The sequence below is a fragment of the Pristis pectinata genome, chromosome 19 (assembly GCF_009764475.1).
Source record: "Pristis pectinata isolate sPriPec2 chromosome 19, sPriPec2.1.pri, whole genome shotgun sequence".
NCBI classification, from domain to species: Eukaryota; Metazoa; Chordata; class Chondrichthyes; order Rhinopristiformes; family Pristidae; genus Pristis; species Pristis pectinata.
In genome coordinates, this window is record NC_067423.1 from 20,341,445 (window position 1) to 20,361,508 (window position 20,064).

A 20,064-nucleotide genomic window follows, 5' to 3' on the forward strand; every position below is an offset into this window, starting at 1 on the left:
TATTAAGCATTCAGCTACTAATATTGCCAGCTTCCAGCACAAAAAAATTTGGGAGCTGAGTTTCAGCGTACAAAACAGTGGCACTGCTAGTAGAATTGCAGCTTCAAAGATCTAGTGACCTTGGTTTGATCCTGAGCTCCAGTACTGCCTGTGTGGAGTTTACACATTCTCCCTGTAAGTTTCCTCCTACATCGCAGAGATGTATAGGTTGGTAAATTAATTAGCCACTGTAAGTTGTCCCTAGTGTATAGGTGAGTGGCAGAATAGGGGGTGGGGGGGGAGGGTGGTAGTTGATGGGAATTTGAGGAAAATAAAATGGGATTACTGTAGGATTAGTGTACTTGATGGTTAGCATGGACTCAAGAGGGCCAAAGTGCCTGTTTCTGTGTTGTATGACTCTATAACATTGTAATAATCTGTTATTTTCTGCTGTTTTGATCCCCTCCTGCAAGATTCAAAGTGGAGAGAGTTGCGTCCATGACTGTTATGGCATGCAGTCCCCCAAGTAACCCAGTGGCTTCATGTCCCATCATAAGACTCCAAGCATTGACTCTGGAGATTTAAAACTGTTACGTACCAGCAACAATAGAAACACAAAGAGCCATGTATAAGTGTTAGAATCTATTTATTAATAACTACTTGTAATAATAAGAGAAACAAAAAACATTAGATATTGAACATTGACCCCAAAATAAACCCGAAGTGTGTGTGTGGCAAATTCCCAAACCCCAAGTCTAGGAATAGTTCTCAAAGTTCAGTTCAGCAAGTCATAAGGCAGAACGATGAGCAGAGGCTTTTAAATACCGCAGTAGATTGTAGAGAGAATGTAGAGAGAAAATTTATGAAATCCATAAGTTCCATGATGGAATGCATACAACACCTCAATAACCGCTGATCTCCATTGCTTTGTTCCGAAGTATATGCCACACCGCGGGCACTCGATTTGTGGCTGCCCACAGATATACCTACTTTCCAGTAGTGGTTAACGACAAAATGAACCCCATAGATTGCTCCAAAAATCCATACATGGATTATATGGTGACAATCACAGCTATTGTTCTTCATCCATAGATACAGAGACCGGCAGTCAGTGTCACTCTCTCTCTGTCTCTCTCTCTCTGTCTCTGTCTCTGTCTCTGTCTCTGTCTCTGTCTCTGTCTCTGTCTCTGTCTCTGTCTCTGTCTCTGTCTCTGTCTCTGTCTCTCTCTCTGTCTCTGTCTCTGTCTCTCTCTCTGTCTCTGTCTCTGTCTCTCTCTCTCTGTCTCTGTCTCTGTCTCTCTCTCTGTCTCTGTCTCTGTCTCTCTCTCTCTGTCTCTGTCTCTGTCTCTCTCTCTCTGTCTCTGTCTCTGTCTCTCTCTCTCTGTCTCTGTCTCTCTCTCTGTCTCTGTCTCTCTCTCTCTGTCTGTCTCTCTCTATCTCTCTCTCTCTATCTCTCTCTCTCTATCTCTATCTCCCCGTCTCTCTGTGCAACAGCCACTATGCTCCAGATATAGTCTTGCAGTCGTCAGATAACACCACACACACACACTTCTACACTACTGTCCAGGTGCCTTAAAGGGACATTCACCAAGTAGCAACCTGGCTCGTAACACGTCTTCAATCTTGTGCTGGGTTAGACATATTCTGCATACATTTTAATTCTTCTCAAGACTTGGATCCTCATTTGGCCTCCATAAATTTGCTGGGAGGGCAAGAGGAAATTATGCCCCCGTGTCTTCAACACACATAAGTTGGAGATGGGTGGTCAGCAGTTGTGGATGAGGGATAATCAGGCATATTCTGGATGCACATAAAGAGATTGAAAAGATATCCACTAATCACAGCTGAAGGAGTTAGGGATTTTAAAAATTGACAGGCAAAAGATTGAAAGAAAAGGGCTGCTGGAGTCAATGGACAGTAAAGGCCCAGACCTGGATCCAACATCCCTCCATAGCTGCTAAAGTCATGGGTATTCTGCATTTCCCCTTTTTCACTCCATTTGGGCTGATGTTGCAGTACATCTCCAAGCAGAGACCTACTTGCCTATAAAATTAAAACCCAACCCAACCATGGCCAATCCAACTCAACCCAAGCCTGAGAACTTCAAATTTTTTTGATCCTTGACCAGAACCAAACCCAACTTATATGGTCAGGTCTCATCAGGTTCAGGTCAGGTATCCAAACCACTGAAGAATAAAAGTTTCAAGCCTTAGCTAAAGAACTTGCATTTATGTAGCATCTTTCACAAACTCAGAATGTCTCAAAGCAATTCACAGCCAATGAACTATGGCAGCATTGTAATTTAAGCAAATGTGGTATCCAGTTAATGCACTGCAACGTTTCACAATGAAATAAACCATGAATGTGCATACCTTAGAAAAGTTGATTGAAAGATAAGTGTTGGCAGAGCACTGAGAGATCACCCTTGCTCATCTTTTAATGGTACTCCAATCTATAAGGGCAGACAAACCTTGGTTTAACAATTCACCTCGAAGGTGGCATCGCCTAAAGTATAGCACTTCATCATTGTTGCGTATTAGTGATGGCAAGGTTAACTGCTCAGAGTTGAGTTAAATCAAAGACACTCTGACTCTGGGTGAGCCAGCGTCAACCGTTTCTTCCCCTCCTGGTGACACTTCCATGCTGCACAATGACCGTAGGTCCCCTTTCACACCCTTGCACTTCCTCCTCTGGTGACCTAAATTCCAGGTTTCAAACTACGTCAGGAGAGGTGGGGAGGAATGGAGGGATGATTGGAGTTGGTGGCAGGCATGGTAAAATTAGAAGGGTAAAAATGAATAGTTTTTATAAGCAAGACTGAAAAAAGCAAACTTCTCTTGTGGGCTGCGCAAAACAAAAAGGAACCATTGGTTGAATCCAAAGAAAACAGCCCCAATAAGTAGCTGTGCCAGAGACTCTAGAATGATTAGTTGCTGCCTTCAAAAATGCTACCAATCATCTAACTCTGCCTGTCCAGCACTCTTGCCACATAATCACAATCTGTCACTTAAGCATCTCAAAGAAGCCTCTGGACCCACAGTAAGTCGGGCATTGAGATTTCTTAATGAGTCACAAACTCATCTAATTTGTGGTTCACAGTCTGCTAGGCCAGCTTCTTTAGTGAGGACATGCCTTTGCTTCTGCCAATGAGGAAATTTTCTCTCTCTCTGCCAATGCAATGTGACAGGGGAGCACAGTTTTCCTGGTTGAACTTCGTGTCTGGAATGTAATGATGGTCCCGCTTCCTACAGTTCCCCTAGGCCAAGCCAGAGGCTAAATGGATTAAGATTTAATGGAACAAAATTTGTACTCATTTTTAAAGTAGGCAAAGGCAGAATGTACTGAACTCCAAAATCAGGCCAACTTTAGTCAATAACTAATTATTTTATGGCAGGTTCAAGTCCCTTCCTTATTACAGGACAGGTGTAGCTGTATGTATATTTGAGGGGTTTTGTTCAAGGAGGTTTTAATTTGCCACATCTGGGATTTTTCAGCTGAACATCGGATGTGAGTGCCAGTTCAGTAGTGCTGCCCCTGTTCTCCTTCAATACTCTCATGATGCTGGTAGATCCTGGTCTCTGGTAAAAGAGGGTTGCTACCCTGCATCACCTGGTGTCAAAAGCTGCGAGGGAAGTTCAAGAGAACTGAGGGAATCAACAATTTACTACATAGGAGACTTTGAAACCTGGACAAGGATCACGGTCATTATCCCAAGATCTGTGGCATCCAGGTAAGGAATCTTATTTTCAAGTGAAAGGCTTGAAAGAGCAACTGCTGAGACATTGTTTCCCCTGGTTTCAGAGTCAAGAACCAGCAATACGATAATCACAAGATAATCAGTTTTGGTGATGCTGGTTGAGGGATTAATATTGAGGATAACTCCCCTACATATCTTCTTTGCCTGAGAGACCAGACAGGCCATGGCACTTTCAACGACAGAGCACTCCCTTTGTACCTCACTGGATCTTCAATTTAGATTTTTATGCTGAAGTCTATGAAGAGAGTCTTGAATACACAATGTTCTAATCAGACGAGATTATGACTAACAGAGTCCCATATGAAACTTCAACATCGTCCCAGGACATTGTCTCAGCTTGTGTGTATGGCTTATTCTGGTGAAAGGTCTTTGACCTGAAATGATAACTGTTTCTATCTCCACGGATGCTGCTGAATATTTCCAACATTATCTATTTTTAGTTACTGGTTAAAGGTTTCGTCATGTACATCTAAAATGAGAAGAAATTTGTGGTGAATTTTTGAAATTCCCTGTCCATGAGGGCAGTGGATCAACATTATGGGTAATACAAAATTATGGAATATGTGATAAGGAAACAATGTAGAGTTTCAGCTGCAATTAGACTAAAAGGCTGTAAGGGCTGCAGAAACAATATGACCTACTTTTACTCCTATTTCTTTTGGTGTTTGGGGAGAGTTGGGTTGAAGAGCCTGTGTCTACACTGTTTGTTCTTTGTAATGATCAGCAGTCAAGCACAGATGGAATTTACCAGCCATCCATCAACCAAGAGAAGAGTTAGACGTAGAATTAGAAGGGATCAGTGGTTCTCTTTACATTATTTTTTAAATAAAAATTTCTTTACTATTTGGAGAGTCCTTATTGATCATTAAATCAATATTTACATTGACATGATGTAAATAGACTTGGCTGGCGAATACAGGTTCCAAAAAGAAAATGGTGACAATGTGATGGGTTCTTCTCAGAAACATAGGAAGGGAATATTGAATTTTCTTCTGAGCTTGACCTCACTTCTTGTGTGGGTGACTTGGAAATTGCCCATTAACTTTACTGCAGAAGTATGGTTATATTAGCCACAGTATGGTTAATGAGCCATTACATTGTAATGGGCTGATTTTCAGAAAATAATAGGACACTTTGTGTCCTGTGCAGAACAGGGAGTGGACACAATCTTCTGAAACTACCAGCAGGTTTTCTCCTGCTTTGTAATCATTTGAGCATTAAGGGCAACTGGCACAAAGCTGCTGTTAAATCTTTCAATTTACAAAACTGCATTTATAGAGTAATTATTTTTTACTGTTAGAAATAACTGAAAAAAAGGTTCAACTCTTTTGTAACTTTAAATCGTTTACTGGCTCATGAACGATCTTGTCCAAGTGTAACAGTGTATGTGTGGGCGTTTGGCTTCTCTTATTGGAAAACAGTCCAAGTGAGCAGGCTAACTATTTGCTGGCCATTCACACAGTCCAAATGTGGCAGGGAAAGAAGGAAGATTATATTAATGTTATGGCAGCCAGTCTGTGCTCTACAAGACTCCATAAACAGATAATTGATACTCTAAGCAAAAGAATACAAGTAGAACCCATTAGTGAAAATGCCTCAAACTCGTGCTTTAACGTTTGTCATAAAATAAGGAAGTGAACTTAAATCGTTATTTGACACTTGTCACTGATAGCTGATGAAATCATGACCTTGGGAATACCTGTTTTAGAGCCTCTGGAAGAAATCTGGCCTCTCCTTTGGCAATGACCACCTGGGAGCAAAGCCTCTCCATCTCTGAAATCAACAATGTGCAGGATGCAGGAAGAGCCTCAGGCAAGGTCACATGTGCAGCCTGCTGTGAGATTGGCCCATTACCAAGGATTTACACCAGGGAACCTGTTATGCCATGTGCTGTATTTATGAAAGTGAAGCATCTGCAGAGGGCTTTTCCTTTTTGCTGAATAGTCTGCCATTATGCTGAGAATAGTAACATTGAACTAGAAGCTAACTATAAATCAATTGAACATTTTCATTACTCTGGCAGTGTATAACTATTTTTTTATCTGTATTGTAATATCTCAGTTTCTTTCATTCTTTGGTCAATTACAGTAAGACTCGATTCCGCTGGTTTCAGGAGACCAGCATCCACAAGAGTGCACCTGCCTTTGGCCTTGATGAGGTTTACATCTCTGAACCCTGCCCTAACTACTGCAGTGGACATGGTGACTGCATCTCTGGTGTCTGCTTCTGTGACCTTGGCTACTCTGGTAAGATCATGCCACAGCTGTTATTTTTATCTAGAGCTTGTGCAGAGATGGCAAGATCCTAATCTTCGATAAATGTTGTGGATGCTGCTCCTTGTGGAGCTACTTCTGCTTCAGCAGGACTGGAATATCAGAATCAGCTAGTGACATTGCTAAGCAGCTGGCTCTTTCTCCTCTTATTCTTATCATTGTAAAATGAGTCCTTAGACCCAGAAATTTACTGCATTGGACAAGACATGACTTGGACAGTAACACTTTGGGAGCCCATTTTAACTCCAGCCGATTTTCTTTTCCATTTACTAACTCCCAAGGTAAGTTTTGTTTCCCAAATATTACATAATGGATGGTTGGAAAATGAAATCTACCGGGAGGCAGTTGAAGAGCCAAGGTCCAAAATCAGGCATGGACTTTTCTGAATGATCAAAGATAGGATAGGGTAGGATAAGACAAGATATCTTTATTAGTCACATGTACATCGAAACACACGGTGAAAAGCATCTTTTTTCGTGTAGAATGTTCTGGGGCAGCCCGCAAGTGTCGCCATGCTTCCGGCGCCAACATACCATGCCCACAACTTCCTAACCTGTATGTCTTTGGAATGTGGGAGGAAACCAGAGCACCTGGAGGAAACCCACGCAGACACGGGGAGAATGTACAAACCCCTCACAGACAGTGGCCAGAATTGAACCTGGGTCACTGGTGCTGTAATAGCATTACACTAACTGCTACACTACCATACAAAATGTAGATTTTGTTTATATTTGTAACATGTGAAATAGTATGTGGACCTAATGAAAATAGGTAATTGAATATGTTGTGCACCATGTTGACAACAAAGTTAAAATACTGACAGCTACAGGTTAGTTAATGATGCACCCAAATTTGGGTGTAGCATTATTGACAGTCATAAAAGTTATCTTAAGAAGTTAAGAGATCCCTTTTTATTTTTAAATTTAAGTAAGACTCATTCTGGTATTAGTTACATCTTTACTGGGTGAAATTACTTAACTGACTTAAATTACTTAAAACAACCTTCTCCTGTCGTCCACTGTCTGCCTCATTCAAAGTATTGCCTGTATATTATTAATATTAACAAATTGCAGTTTAAGGCAGGTTCCTGCTGAGTATTTTTTCACTCTACAGTCTAATTCTTTTATTATGCTGAGTATAAAAGAGCATAATCAATACCCACGCATACTAACTTATAGCCTCACATTGATTTTAAATGCAGCTAATGCTTAGCAATTATTTTACTAGTGTGCATTTTTCAATTATTTGATCTGTTTTGTTTCAGTCTCCCCATTTTCGGTTTAGATAGTAGAAATAGTTCTATATTTAAAAGCAAATATTAATTGTAGAAACAGTCTTCTCTTGATGATGCATGGCTCCATTCTCTCACAGTTGAAGAGGGAACCTGTGTGCCAAACACATCGAACCCCAGTGAAATGACTGATCGGTTCGAGGATAAGCTCAGTCCTCTCTGGTTGAAGGTTACAGGAGGACAGACTGGAATTGGCTGTGGGATACTGAATGATGGGAAATCCCTCTACTTCAACGGCCCTGGGGGAAGAGAAGCCAGAACCGTCTGTCTTGACACAACAAACATCAGGTTAAAAGCAAAATTTGTATTTGATAGTAGCTGCTGAAAAAGTTCATTATTAAGAGCTCTTTGGTAATATTTTTTGTGGACACTGCATTTCGTGAAAAAGCTGTACAAATGTAATTTCAAATCTATTATTTATAAAAAAAAACTTTTCCCATGAAGTTCCATCTCATGAAGCAAAGCACTGATTACCTGCAGATCCAAATTAAATGAGTTTAATTAATCTAATTTATTTAGTTTTGGTCAGTTCAGATAAGCAGAGATAGGACTGTGCTCATTGCAGAAGAACACTACTTTTGTGATAGCTGATGGCTGAAGCTGCCTCCAAAATGGGTCCCATCATTGGGATATGCAAACCCAATTCAACTCTGTGTCCTAAAGATGAACCTGAAGATTTGGAAGGAACCACCCTTATGGTGTTCAAACTTAATTCAAAAATCCATGGTGCTAAATATCATTGTTTTACGATGATGTTGGTAATCGGTTTATCTTTGCTGATGAATGATTTGAGTTTACTAATTTAGGATGATCAGGCCAGTAGAACGCAATAGTTTTTTTTATTCAAGTTACTCTAGAAGCAGATCAATCAGAAGCATAATAATGCAGAATAAAGCTCCTGGCTGTCTGTCCTACCATCAAGTCGTACGAACAGTACATAGTGCAAATTTACCCTTTTCCTACACTAGCCACTGTTAGAACCTCTCAGAGTAGGTTGTCAGTATGTCCTGAATACTGGATACTTTTTGCTGACTAACTGAGTCCTGAGCTCATTGCCAGGCCCACAGCTAGCAGCTTCCCCATGCAGCCTTGAGCTTTACGACAATGTACACATGTAGAGCAGAGTCCTGCCACAGGGCCGTTTCCCTCCTCACTTCATGTTGAGTGGCTTCAGTTAATTTCATCGTACTCTTGTTTGATGTCGCTAGAATTCAGTTTAGTTAGATGGTTCAGGTTCATGGTTGGATTTGTTCTGTCATATGATAACTACTATGATTCTGATTGTATACCTATGTTTCCGATATTGTCCATGATGACTGTCGATCCTCTCCAGTTGGCTTGCTTAATACCATAAGGTATTTCTGGCCAAGTGTGTGTGTGATATCTTCTTCCTATTTTTCATGCTTAGGTTGGTGCAATTTTATATCCGTATCGGAAGTAAAACCCTTGGTTCCTCCTGCAGCAAACCTAGAGCTCGAAATGAAGGTAACTAGAATCCAGAATGTTTGCTAGTATACTACATGTTTTGCACAGGAAACTGGATTATCATATTATCATCAATATTATAAAGAAGGCTAACTCCAGTGTTAAGAAGTATTCTTATTTGTGTGTATGGTTTAAATGCTTGCATTGTACTGCCTGTGTGGTAGCTTGCCTTAGTGACCTGGAAGACCATGATTCAAGGAGACACAAGAGACTGCAGATTCTGGAACCTGGAGCAGAGAACAACTGGTGGAGGCACTCAATGAGTTGAGCAGCATCTTGAGGGAGAGGAATTGTCGACGTTTTGGGTCAAGACTGCATCAGGATGGAGAGGGGAGATAGCCAATATAAGAGAATAGAGGGAGGGGTGAGATAGGGGCCAGTAGGTGATAGGAGGGACTGAGGCGGGGTGGACGACATGCCGACGGACACGGAAGGGGTAGGGGAGAGGTGGACCGAGGACAGGATGATGGGCTGAAGCAGCCAGGTTGGGGGAGGGGTAGGGGTGGGGGTGGAGTTGGGATACAGAGGCATGCGGGTGACAGGTGGAAGAAGGCAGTGAAAGGAAAAAATTGGAGCGGGAATGGAAGGTTGAAGGTGGAGAGACGGGAGTCTGGAGGGTAATAAACAGGAACACAAAAGCTACCAAGTGCTGGAATCTGATAAGTAAGGAAGGTGACAAAGGGGAACCATTAAGGGGAGGTAAGGGCAGATGGGAGCCAGACGGGGGAGGGAATGTAGTGGCTGAAGTGTGTGGGTAGTACATCTCCCTGGGTTACAAACCCCCTGACTTCTGGACAACCCCGTATATGATAAACGAGTGTTTGGAAACTGGACGGATGGATGGGGATGATTACCGGCTGCTGTGGGGCTACAGGTATCTTCTGCCGGGTCAGAACGGGGCACTTCCGCTTGCCTTCTCTCCCCACACCCGAGCCAAGCCGCTACATTTGGGGGACTGGGTTTGAGCAGAGCTGGGGAGTGCTGAGCAGACTAACTCGCTCATTCACTAGTCAGTGAGCCGCTGGCAGCCAGTCTTCTTGTGCCTGCTCACTCTCCCAACACAGCTGTTTCTGTGTCCCTCTCCCTCACAATGTTGTTCATTTCCAACTCATGAACGGTTTGGGTTATGAATGGTTCTCAGGAAAGCAATCCTGTCATAAACTGGGGACTGCTTAGTAGATGGATGGAAACAGAAGTGGGGGGGGGTGAGGAGACAAAAATGGGTGACAGGGGTACGGGAAATGGAATGTAGAGGAAGCACGCCGGGAGCACCCGATGCAGTAGATGAGGTTAGAGGAGGTGCATGTAAATCATTGCCTCACCTGGAAGGGCTGATTAGGTCCTTGGATGGTGATGAGGGAGGCGATGTTGAAGCAAATGTTGCACTCCTAAGGTTGCAGGGGAAAGGTGCCAAGGGTCAGGGAGGGTGGGTGGAGAGGGATGAGTGTTCAGGGAATCATGGGGAGAGTAGTCCCTGCGGAAGGCAGAAAGGGGTGGGGAGCAGAAGATGTGGCTCAAGGTGGGATCCCATTGCAGCTGGTGGAAATGACAAAGAATGATATGCTGGATGCAAAGGCTAGTAGGGTGAAAGGTGAGGTCTAGGGAAGTCTATCTCTGTTCTCTTTTGACAGAGGTGGGATGAGATCAAAAATCCGAGAAATGGAGGAAATGTGAGAGAGGGCTCCATCGACCACAGTAGAGGGGAAGAAACATTTCCTGAAAAAAGAGTACATTTCAGATGTCCTGGAATGGAAAGCCTCATCTTGAGAGCAGATATGGCAGATGCTTCTAATATAGTTGATAGCTGATTCAGAACAATCGATTCCATCGAGGCATCTGTTTGAGAAACCTTAGATTGAGCTCGTGTGGGTGCCCCGAGCCATCACACTCAGCTCAAGCATCTCAACAAGGCAGCAGGTGGAGTTCTCAGCATGAAGCTAAGTGAGCAAATTGCAAGGACTAATCTTGAGAATAAGAGTACACCAAAATATACTGTGTATAGAGAGAGAGAGAGAGATCTTCCTTATTCCACTCCTGTGTATTATCAGAAAAAGGGCTCAGGACAAACACTTGACTGCCATGTTTGAGAGCAGTGAAAGAAACCAGGCTCCAGAAATTGCTCCCACCATCTTTTTGACATTAAAAGCATGATGTGAGGCATTCAGTTAGTGAAAATCCCATAAAAGTGAGAAGTTGAATTGTGAGGTTGTTGGGTTCCAGTGTGTAACACTGCTGCAATGAAACTAATTGTTGGGAGAGGGGTGGACATGATGCACATCAGAGATGTTCCTTATGTTCTATCCACACCTTCCCCATCCTATCTGAAACTTAAAACTAACTTATTGTTCTCTTTTTCCAGTTCTGATGAAAGATCTTCAACCTGAAACATTAACTCTTTTCACAGATGCAGTGTGACCTGAGCATTTCCAGCATTTTCTGTTTTTATTTCAGTTTTATTTGTTTTCATCTTTAGTTAAGTTCATTGTCAAATGAGGAAGTAAGAATGTCATTTTTCGGACCATGGTAGAGGACTTCATTTGGGAAAGTTTTACACTGACGAAAATAGTGCAAGGGAAAATGAAAATCTTATCTAAAAATGAAGAGACGTATTTCACAAGATCACAAGACAAGGGAGCAGAAGCAGGCCATTCGGCCCATCGAGTCTGCTCCAAGGAAAGGGAAATAGAAATGAGAAATGGGGAATGGGGGAAGAAGAAGAAGAAAAAAAAACTATTCTAATCCCAATTACCGACCTTATCCCCATATCCCTTGATATCCTGACTATTTAGATATCTATCTATCTCCTCCTTGAACGCCCCCACTGATCTGGCTTCCACTGCTGTACGTGGCAAGGAGTTCCACAAATTCACCACCCTCTGGCTAAAGAAATTTTTCCTCATCTCTGTTTTGAAACTGTACCCTCTAATTCTAAGATTGTGCCCTCTGGTCCTGGACTCACCCACCAAGGGAAACAGCCTAGCCACATTTACTCTGTCCTTTCCTATCAATATTTTAAATGTCGCTATGAGGTCCCCTCTCATTCTTCTGTACTCCAGCGAGTACAGTCCAAGAGCCGACAAACGATCCTCATACTTTAAGCCCTTTCATTCCTGGAATCATCCTCGTAAATCTCCTCTGAACCCTCTCCAACGTCAACACATCCTTCCTAAGATGTGGGGCCCAAAACGGCGCACAATATTCCAAATGAGGCCTCACTAGTGCCCCGTAGAGCCTCATTAACACTTCCTTACTTTTATACACTATACCTCTCGAAATGAATGCCAACATAGCGTTGGCTTTCTTTACCACCGATCCGACCTGGTGGTTAACCTTTAAGGTATCCTGCACGAGTACCCCCAAGTCCCTTTGTACTTCCGTGCTTTGGATTTTCTCTCCTCCTAGATAATAATCTGCCCGCTTATTTCTGCTTCCAAAGTGTACAACTGCACATTTCCTGACAGTTGCTAAGACAGATAGAAATGTGCGCAGTGTTGCCTTACGCCAGATTAAGCCAACTTCCAACTGCATAGCATTATGTTTTTGGAATTGTGTGAACAAATTTCTAGTCTCATATTTTTGTGAAAAAAAAAAGGTCAAGAACATGAGTTTTTCAACCTTGCACTGAAAGCTAAAGTCATGACACTGATCTCCCACAGTCAACAAATTTAGCAGTATAGTAATTGAGGAGAACATGGGTGATGGGGGACTTTAACAGGAATGACTCACAGCATGCCTTTCCATTTTGTCCTATGTGTTAACTAGTTATGCCAACTATATTTCTTTTATTTATTCAAGGTCTCTGAGTTGCGCCAATTCTAGCCTCTTGTGCAACACTGATCTCAGCTGTTCCACCAGTTGTGGTTGTGCCTTCAGCTGCATTGATCATATACTCTGACATGTCTTCCCTAAACCCCTCTGCTCTTTTCCTTTTCCTGCTTAAAATCTACATCTCTGACTGTGGTCTTGGCTGCTTGTCCTCATGCCTCCTGATGGAGCTTAGGTCAATGTTATTTTATTCTCATTCCTTACAACATTTTGCTGCATTAAAGTTCTAAACCAATAAGGCCAAGTTGTCATCCTTATTACAGATAACCAGGAAATAATATGAGTCAGATAATCAACAGGGAGTACTGGAAGGACAACATAAAGTATGTAGTCACTTTATGAATAAAAGTTCTGAGTTTAGGCATATCTCTGTACCCACAAATGTTTTGTAAAGAAGGAATCATGCAAATTAGATTAGTAGACTTTGTATATTTTTTATTCACTTTAGCTCAGTTCACTTTTGAACAAAGGTTAAAAGTAATTTTCCCATTTAATACACATGAACTTGTTCACATAGGGGGAGTAAAACATTTATTGATACCCAGTGGAAAGAAATATGAATTGATTATTGGTTTCCTTGCTATTTTTTAAAACCATGAATATTTATGTCCCTTACCCTAAGAGAATGACTTACTCAATTCCCTCAGTGGGTACATTTTCCCTTCTAGCTATTCTGCTTTCGAGCTCTTCCCCACCCCATACCACAGAGTAATCTTTGACTTATTATGAGTAATGTCATGGGAAATCTACTAACATGAAGCAAAATCCTGGCGACAAACTTAACCATCTCTCCCTCTCCCCAAAAATAGGAATTGTTGTCCAGTACACCAATGATAATGGAGTGACCTGGCATGTTCTGCGTGAACTGGACTACATGTCTTTCCTGCAGCCTCAGATAATAACCGTTGAACTACTCCCAGAAGCCAAAACCATATCTACAGCATTTCGCTGGTGGCAGCCACAGCACGGTAAGCTTAAAGCAACAGTTCAGAATCAGATATTAGGGAGTTGCTCTACTGAAGCAGCAGATCCTTTAATTATGATTGTGTCACATCCAGCAGGATATTACCTAATTTAAGACTGTGTTGCATCAAAAGCAACAAAGCTATGCACTAATGACATTCTATAGATTGCGAACTGGAGTTAGTCCCAATTAAAAATAGTAGGTAACAGCAAAGGCAACAAATAAAACACATGAAGTGAGAAACAGCACCTATATGTTTGGAAGTGACTGCTGACAATCAATCAATATAGATCGCATTATGAACAGTAAAGTTGAACTCTAGCAATATTTTAATAAGTGCTGTTATGGTGGGTTGATTGGCCACTGTAAATTGCCCCTGATGAAGGTAAGTGGTAGAATGCAAGGATGTGAATGGAATGTGAGGAGGATAAGGGAAAATCAATGGACGAATGGGATTGGTCTGTGAGCTGGCTAAATGGCTTCCTTTGTGAGGAAATATGAAATATTTTAACAGCTAACTAAAAGGAATATTGTCTTTCTGAGAAAATCTTTTCTGGGGGAAGGAAATCATGTATTATTTTATATTTGCCCTGCAAGTAGCTCTGCAATGCATCAAAATGTCACTTACTGTTTTGCACAATTTCAAGTAAATGGGGAAATATTTGACTTTTTTTTTGCAAAGTCTGCATCAAAATTAATTCCTCTAAATGTCTTAAATCATTGGCTTCCACATTCAAAGTTCGATCAGATTGTTGATTTCTATTACAAATGGTCTTACCAATTAGGTCAATCAGGTTTCCTTGTTCCTTTAAGAATTGGTTTGTTTGTTCTGAGGCTTAATACCAATTAACTTAAAACTGATGTGTACCTTATCTGTAGACAGGATTAATGGATTCTTATTTGCAATTCTTAAAATGTGTCCACTAATTGGTAAGGAATTAAAAACATTAATATTGTTAGTAATTGGATTTGTTGTAGCAATTTCTCATATTTGGATAGATGTACAACAAATTGCTTGATTGGTCTGTTGGTTTGGGTTCTCAGTGTTGGGTTGTTTTTGACTCCGAGGGAACTGAAATTTCTTATCAGAGCTAATGCTTGTGCCAAATCTACATTACCCAGTGTTGATTTTGCACATCAGCAGTGAAAGGATTTATTCATTTTGTCCATGCTTTTGCTACTCCTAAGAAGTAATCTGATTCAGTGTATATCAATGCACGAAGGCAATTAACAGTTTATAATAATACTGATTACCTATTAAGCCAAATATGCAAATATATTGATGTTTGCCTGCCTGGCCACATCACAGCAGTGATGCATACTACAAAGGAATCAAGAGGTTAATCCAAATTCCAGCAAGGTGTCACAGAAGTCAAGCAATCCGCAGAGTGGGTTTTACTTCGGAGACTCATCTGCTGGGGTCACATCCTTGGGCGGTTCATCAACAAGTTTACCTTGCTGGTCATGTTACAGGAGGAGGACCTCCATGATCCACTACCACAGACAGAAAGGTATCTGGATACAGAGCAGAACTTTGTTCAGGAATACTGATAAAGGAAGCTAAATCTCGACAAGGAAGACATGGGGGGTGGATCTTGTGCCATCTCCTCCTGGGAACAGAATGGCTTATAAGTACAATAGCAGAACCACACTTTCAATTGTGGTTAACATGATTAGACCTGACTTTTGGTCAAAGACCCTTTCTCAGCTCTGAAGACTTGGTAATAAAGACCCAATTTGCATTTCACCATATAACTGAGATCATATCTACCTTGATTTGTGACTATTAAGATGCCTGCTGCAACCTGGTACCAGTTAGGTGCCAGATTGCAGCAAGAACACAAGAAGGACACAGGGATTCTTTAATGTTCCTAAAGAACAAGGATCAATCCGTGTCCCCACTTAAGCATTTTTGTTATATTCTATGAAATGGAAAGTACATTTAAATGTCCAGGTCATCAACCATCAAAGTTCTCAATATAATTGGATGTTTCTCAGGAAGTCCCCTCAACATTTTGGGTAGCGGGGAGTTGTCACTTGTTCCATGTTATCAATTGGCTAAATATTTGGCTTGTCATACATCAGGTAACTATCTTAAAATACAACTTATAATATTGATGCACCACAGTAAAAAGCATACAACAAAGTGCCTGAGAAAGTAATGTAGGTAATGCTGCAATAACAATGGGAACCAAGTATAAAGCTATAAAAAGCTTGTGATAACATTATACACCAATCAAATCTCCCTTAAGGTTCCTGTGTTCCAAAGCAAACAATCCCATCCCAAACAGTTTCCTTATAACTATAACTCCTCAGCCCTAACAACATCCCTATATATCTCTCTCCTGCACCCTTTTTAGGACTGTTACACCCCTCTTATGATAATGTGACCAGAACTGTACGCAGTCCTCACTGTTATCAAATGATTGTCTTATACAGTTTTAGCATAACCCCTACACCCATTCTTAAATTTTTTGCCTTGACCTACACATGTCCTCAGGGACATTTGGACATTCAGTCTAAGGTACTTTTTTCCAGTACACTTAATATCCTCCTACTTATTCACTCGCCTTGTTGGTCCTCCCAGATATATTACCTCACACTTCTCAAGATTGTGTTCTATATCCCACTTAATTGTTCAGCTAAACAGTCCATTGATATCTTTCTGCAGCTTTCTTCCTCACCATAAAGCTTTCCACAAATTCTCTCATCATTGGCAAACTTTCTATTTGTGGCTTACGTTCAAATCACTGATACATGCCATGAAATGCAAGGGCCTAATGCTGAACCTTGTGAAACTCCACTGCAAACCATTGTTCAGTCACCAAAGGTCCTGTCATAGAACATACAACAGTACTGCACAGGAACGGGCCCTGTGCTGACCATGATGCCAAATGAAACTAATCCCATCTACCTGCATCTGTCGACCATTTGCCTTTTCTTTCCACCTCTGAGCTAATCTTAGATGTAATGTACCAACTTGCATTGAATCCCGTGAACATTTACCTTTCTGACAGGCCATGTATAAAGAGCATGGAATTTCCGTGGATTTGCCATAAATCGTTTTTGGTTAGATCAGAATAAGAATAAAGAATCTTTGCTCCTTTGAGCTTCTGTAACACACACCAAGAACTTGGGAGCTCCGTGGAAGTTACCATCTGCACTAGTTCCTCCTCCTCCTCCACACACTAGGTAGCGGAGGATAAGGCTAAGACTGTTAATTGTGAAGATTAAGTCTCAGCTACAAACTAATTAAATCTTGTTATCAGTCTTTTACTAATTGTTCTGCATTTTAACATCTTTCTGCAGCAATATTTGCTAAAATGGACATGCCACCTAAGTATGGAAATCTGCGATTCATCTTGCTGCTCGTTAAAACTGGCCTGATATTGATTGTATTTTTTTCAGGAAAACTCAGTGCACAATGGGCCTTGGATGATGTCTTGATTGGAATGAACGATAGCTCACTTGCTGATTTTCAGGATACATTTGATGACTCCTCTGACTTGCAGTTCAATTGGTATCGCATTCAAGGGGGCAATCCAGATATGTATTGTCTCTCGAAGGATACAGCACTGGTTTTTAATCTGAATATTGGTAGGTAATTCAACAAAACATTCAAACACAAGAATACAAGAAAATACTTGCTGGAGTAAGCTATCTGGCCCTGTCTCCCCTGTCATTCAATAATTCAATATGATCGTGTCTGATCTGCCAAGGCCTCATCTCCTCTTGTGTGCCAGTCCCTCATAGCCCTGAATTCCACGATTTTTCAAAAATTTATCTCCCTTCTCTTTAAATACATCCAGCAATGTGGTCTCCACAACCCAGTGGGGTGGAGAATTGTAGAGATTTATCATCTTCATTCCTGAAACTTTACAAAAAGTAGTGCCCCACTAGGCAGTATTTTCCTGCATCATCAGCATGGAGCGACACAGTCAATAAATGATCACAGCAATGTTTAATAATATTGACCCTATAGTTACCGGAGAATTGTTTATCCCGTGAAGTGATGCATTCTCTCTTTCTCCTTGGGTACAAATTGCCTTTTCTCAGGTGCTTTTGTCTCTTTGTGTTCCAGGCAAGCCCCGGTTTGCAGAAACATGGGACTTCCACGTTACTGCCTCCACGTTCCTGCAGTTTGAGCTCAACATAGGTTGTGGTAGTCAGTTGCCCGACTCCTCTGGCATCCAGCTGCAGTACTCACTCAATACAGGCAAAGACTGGCACCTTGCGATAGAGGAGTGTGTTCCTCCCACCATTGGTTGTCTGCACTACACGGAGAGCTCTGTCTACACTGCACAGAGATTTCAAAGCTGGAAACGTGTCACTGTCTACCTGTCTCCAGCAACCATGTAAGTGTTTAGAGACGTAAGAACACAAAGACAAGAGTGGGATGGGGAAGAAAGGGGCCAAGATCAACAAAAGCATTGGCCTCCAATATTAAATAACCACATTAAGGACATATGCCTGTATATATGTTTAGCACAAATGGTTTAGTTTAAATTTCTTCACATGGTCATTTGGGAACAGGAAAAAGACATTCAGCGACTCAAACTTATTCTGCCATATAGTTAGATCACAGACGATCCTTACCTTAACTTCATCAATTATTGTTGATTTTATTACCTTATTATCCTCACCTAACAAAAACCAATGAACCTGAGTATTGAAATTTTCATTTGACCACACTGGCCGAAACAAATTTCCACTGTGTGAAGAAGTGCTTTCTGACACGTCCCCAATCTATGGTTAAGATTTCATCCTAGACAGTGAAGAAGGTTGTTTTAGGTTCCAACAGGATCTAAATCTACTGGGAAAGTGGGCAATGGAATGGCAGGTGGAATTTAACTCAGACAAGTACAAAGTGATGCATTTTGGGAAGTGAAACTAGGGCAGGACTTGCACAGGGCCCTGGAGAATGTTATAGAACAGAGAGACCTAGGGATATGTATATAGTTCCCTGAAAGTAGCAACACAGATAGACAAGATGGTGAAGAACGCATATGGCATGCTTGCCTTTATCAGATGGGGCATTGAGTACATGAGTTGGGACGTCATGTTACAGCTATACAAGAAATTGCTGAGATTGCAACTGGAATATTATGTGCGGTTCTGGTTGCCTCTGAAAGGTTGTGATTAAACTTAGAGAGTGTGCAGAAAAGTTTCATAAGAATGTTGCCTGGACTGGAGGGATTGAATTATAAGGAGAGACTGGATAGGCTCTGACTGTTTTCCCTGGAGCGAAGGAGGCCGAGGGGTGACCTAAAAAGAGGTTTATAAAATCATGAGGTGGATGGTCACAGTCTTTTTCCCAGGGTAGGAGAGTCTAAAACTAGAGGGTATAGGTTTAAGGCGAGAGGGGAAAGATTTAAGGGGGACCTGAGGGGTAAGTTTTTTGCATAGAGGATGGTGGGTATATGGAACATTCTGCCAGAGAAGGTGGTAGAGACGGGTACAATTATGACGATTAAAGGACATTTCAACAGGTTCATACTTAGGAAAGGTTTAGAGGGATATGGGCCAAATGTAGGCAAATGGGACTAGCAGAGGAATGCACATTGGTCTGCGTGGGCGAGTTGGACAAAGGTCTCATTTCTGTGCTGTATAACTCTGTAACTCTGACTTCCCTGCCAGAGGAAATACTTTATCTCTATATCAATTCCAGTATTCATCTTGGTCATCTTGATCACCTGTATTATTCATATATTTCTCATGATATAGAAGGAGGCCATTCAGCCCATTGAATCTATGCCAGCTCTCGGAGCAAACCCATCAATCCCAATTCCATGCTTATTTCCTGGTAACCTATTCTCTCTCACATGCCCATCCACTCCCCCCAATTCTCCTACCATCCTTCTACACCAAGGGCAATTTACAGTCACCAATTATCCTATCAACTACCATGTTTTTGGGATATGGGAAGAAACCAGATAACCCATGGGGAACTCTCATGGTCACAAGGAGAATATGCAAACTCCACGCAGACAGAACTAGAGGTCAGGGTTAAAAACAGGTCACTGGAGCTCTGAGCTGCACCACTGGACCATTCTTTAAAACTCCACAGTTTTAGCATTTGGTCAAGTCTTATAAATGAAAAGAGTTTGTTTCAGGTGAACTTCCCCCAAATCTGGTTCTCCTTACAAAATAACAAGCAGCACACACTACTCACAGCTGCTGCTAGCCCTATTGTTGTCTCAATAATTGTGTAAAAATGATTTTTTGTGAGCTTGAAGATGGGCTTTAATTAATAATTTTCATTTCCTGAATGCTAAGAATGATTTATTTTTTAATCCAGCACTTTTCCTTTTGATACTGTTATTTATTCTTCTGCTGTCTAATTAGTTCCCCCAGGACACGATTCAGATGGATTCAAACAGAATACTCCTTTGGGACTGATAATTGGGCCATTGATAATGTGATCCTAGCCTCAGGGTGTCCCTGGATGTGTTCTGGTCATGGCATTTGTGACATGGGTCATTGTGTGTAA

General features: G+C 41.5%; 1 protein-coding gene across 5 annotated transcripts in view; it reads left to right on the forward strand.

Moving 5' to 3' along the window:
* The window catches only part of reln (reelin), a 276,572-nt gene that overhangs the window by 177,706 nt on the left and 78,802 nt on the right, over positions 1–20,064 (forward strand). For all 5 annotated transcript variants that reach the window (XM_052034310.1, XM_052034309.1, XM_052034308.1 and 2 more), the window contains 8 exons: positions 3,474–3,709; positions 5,825–5,982; positions 7,381–7,588; positions 8,709–8,785; positions 13,420–13,578; positions 16,983–17,171; positions 17,656–17,929; positions 19,920–20,060. In XM_052034310.1, the coding sequence (XP_051890270.1) occupies positions 3,474–3,709; positions 5,825–5,982; positions 7,381–7,588; positions 8,709–8,785; positions 13,420–13,578; positions 16,983–17,171; positions 17,656–17,929; positions 19,920–20,060 (1,442 nt within the window). The remainder of the gene's footprint in view (positions 1–3,473; positions 3,710–5,824; positions 5,983–7,380; positions 7,589–8,708; positions 8,786–13,419; positions 13,579–16,982; positions 17,172–17,655; positions 17,930–19,919; positions 20,061–20,064) is intronic.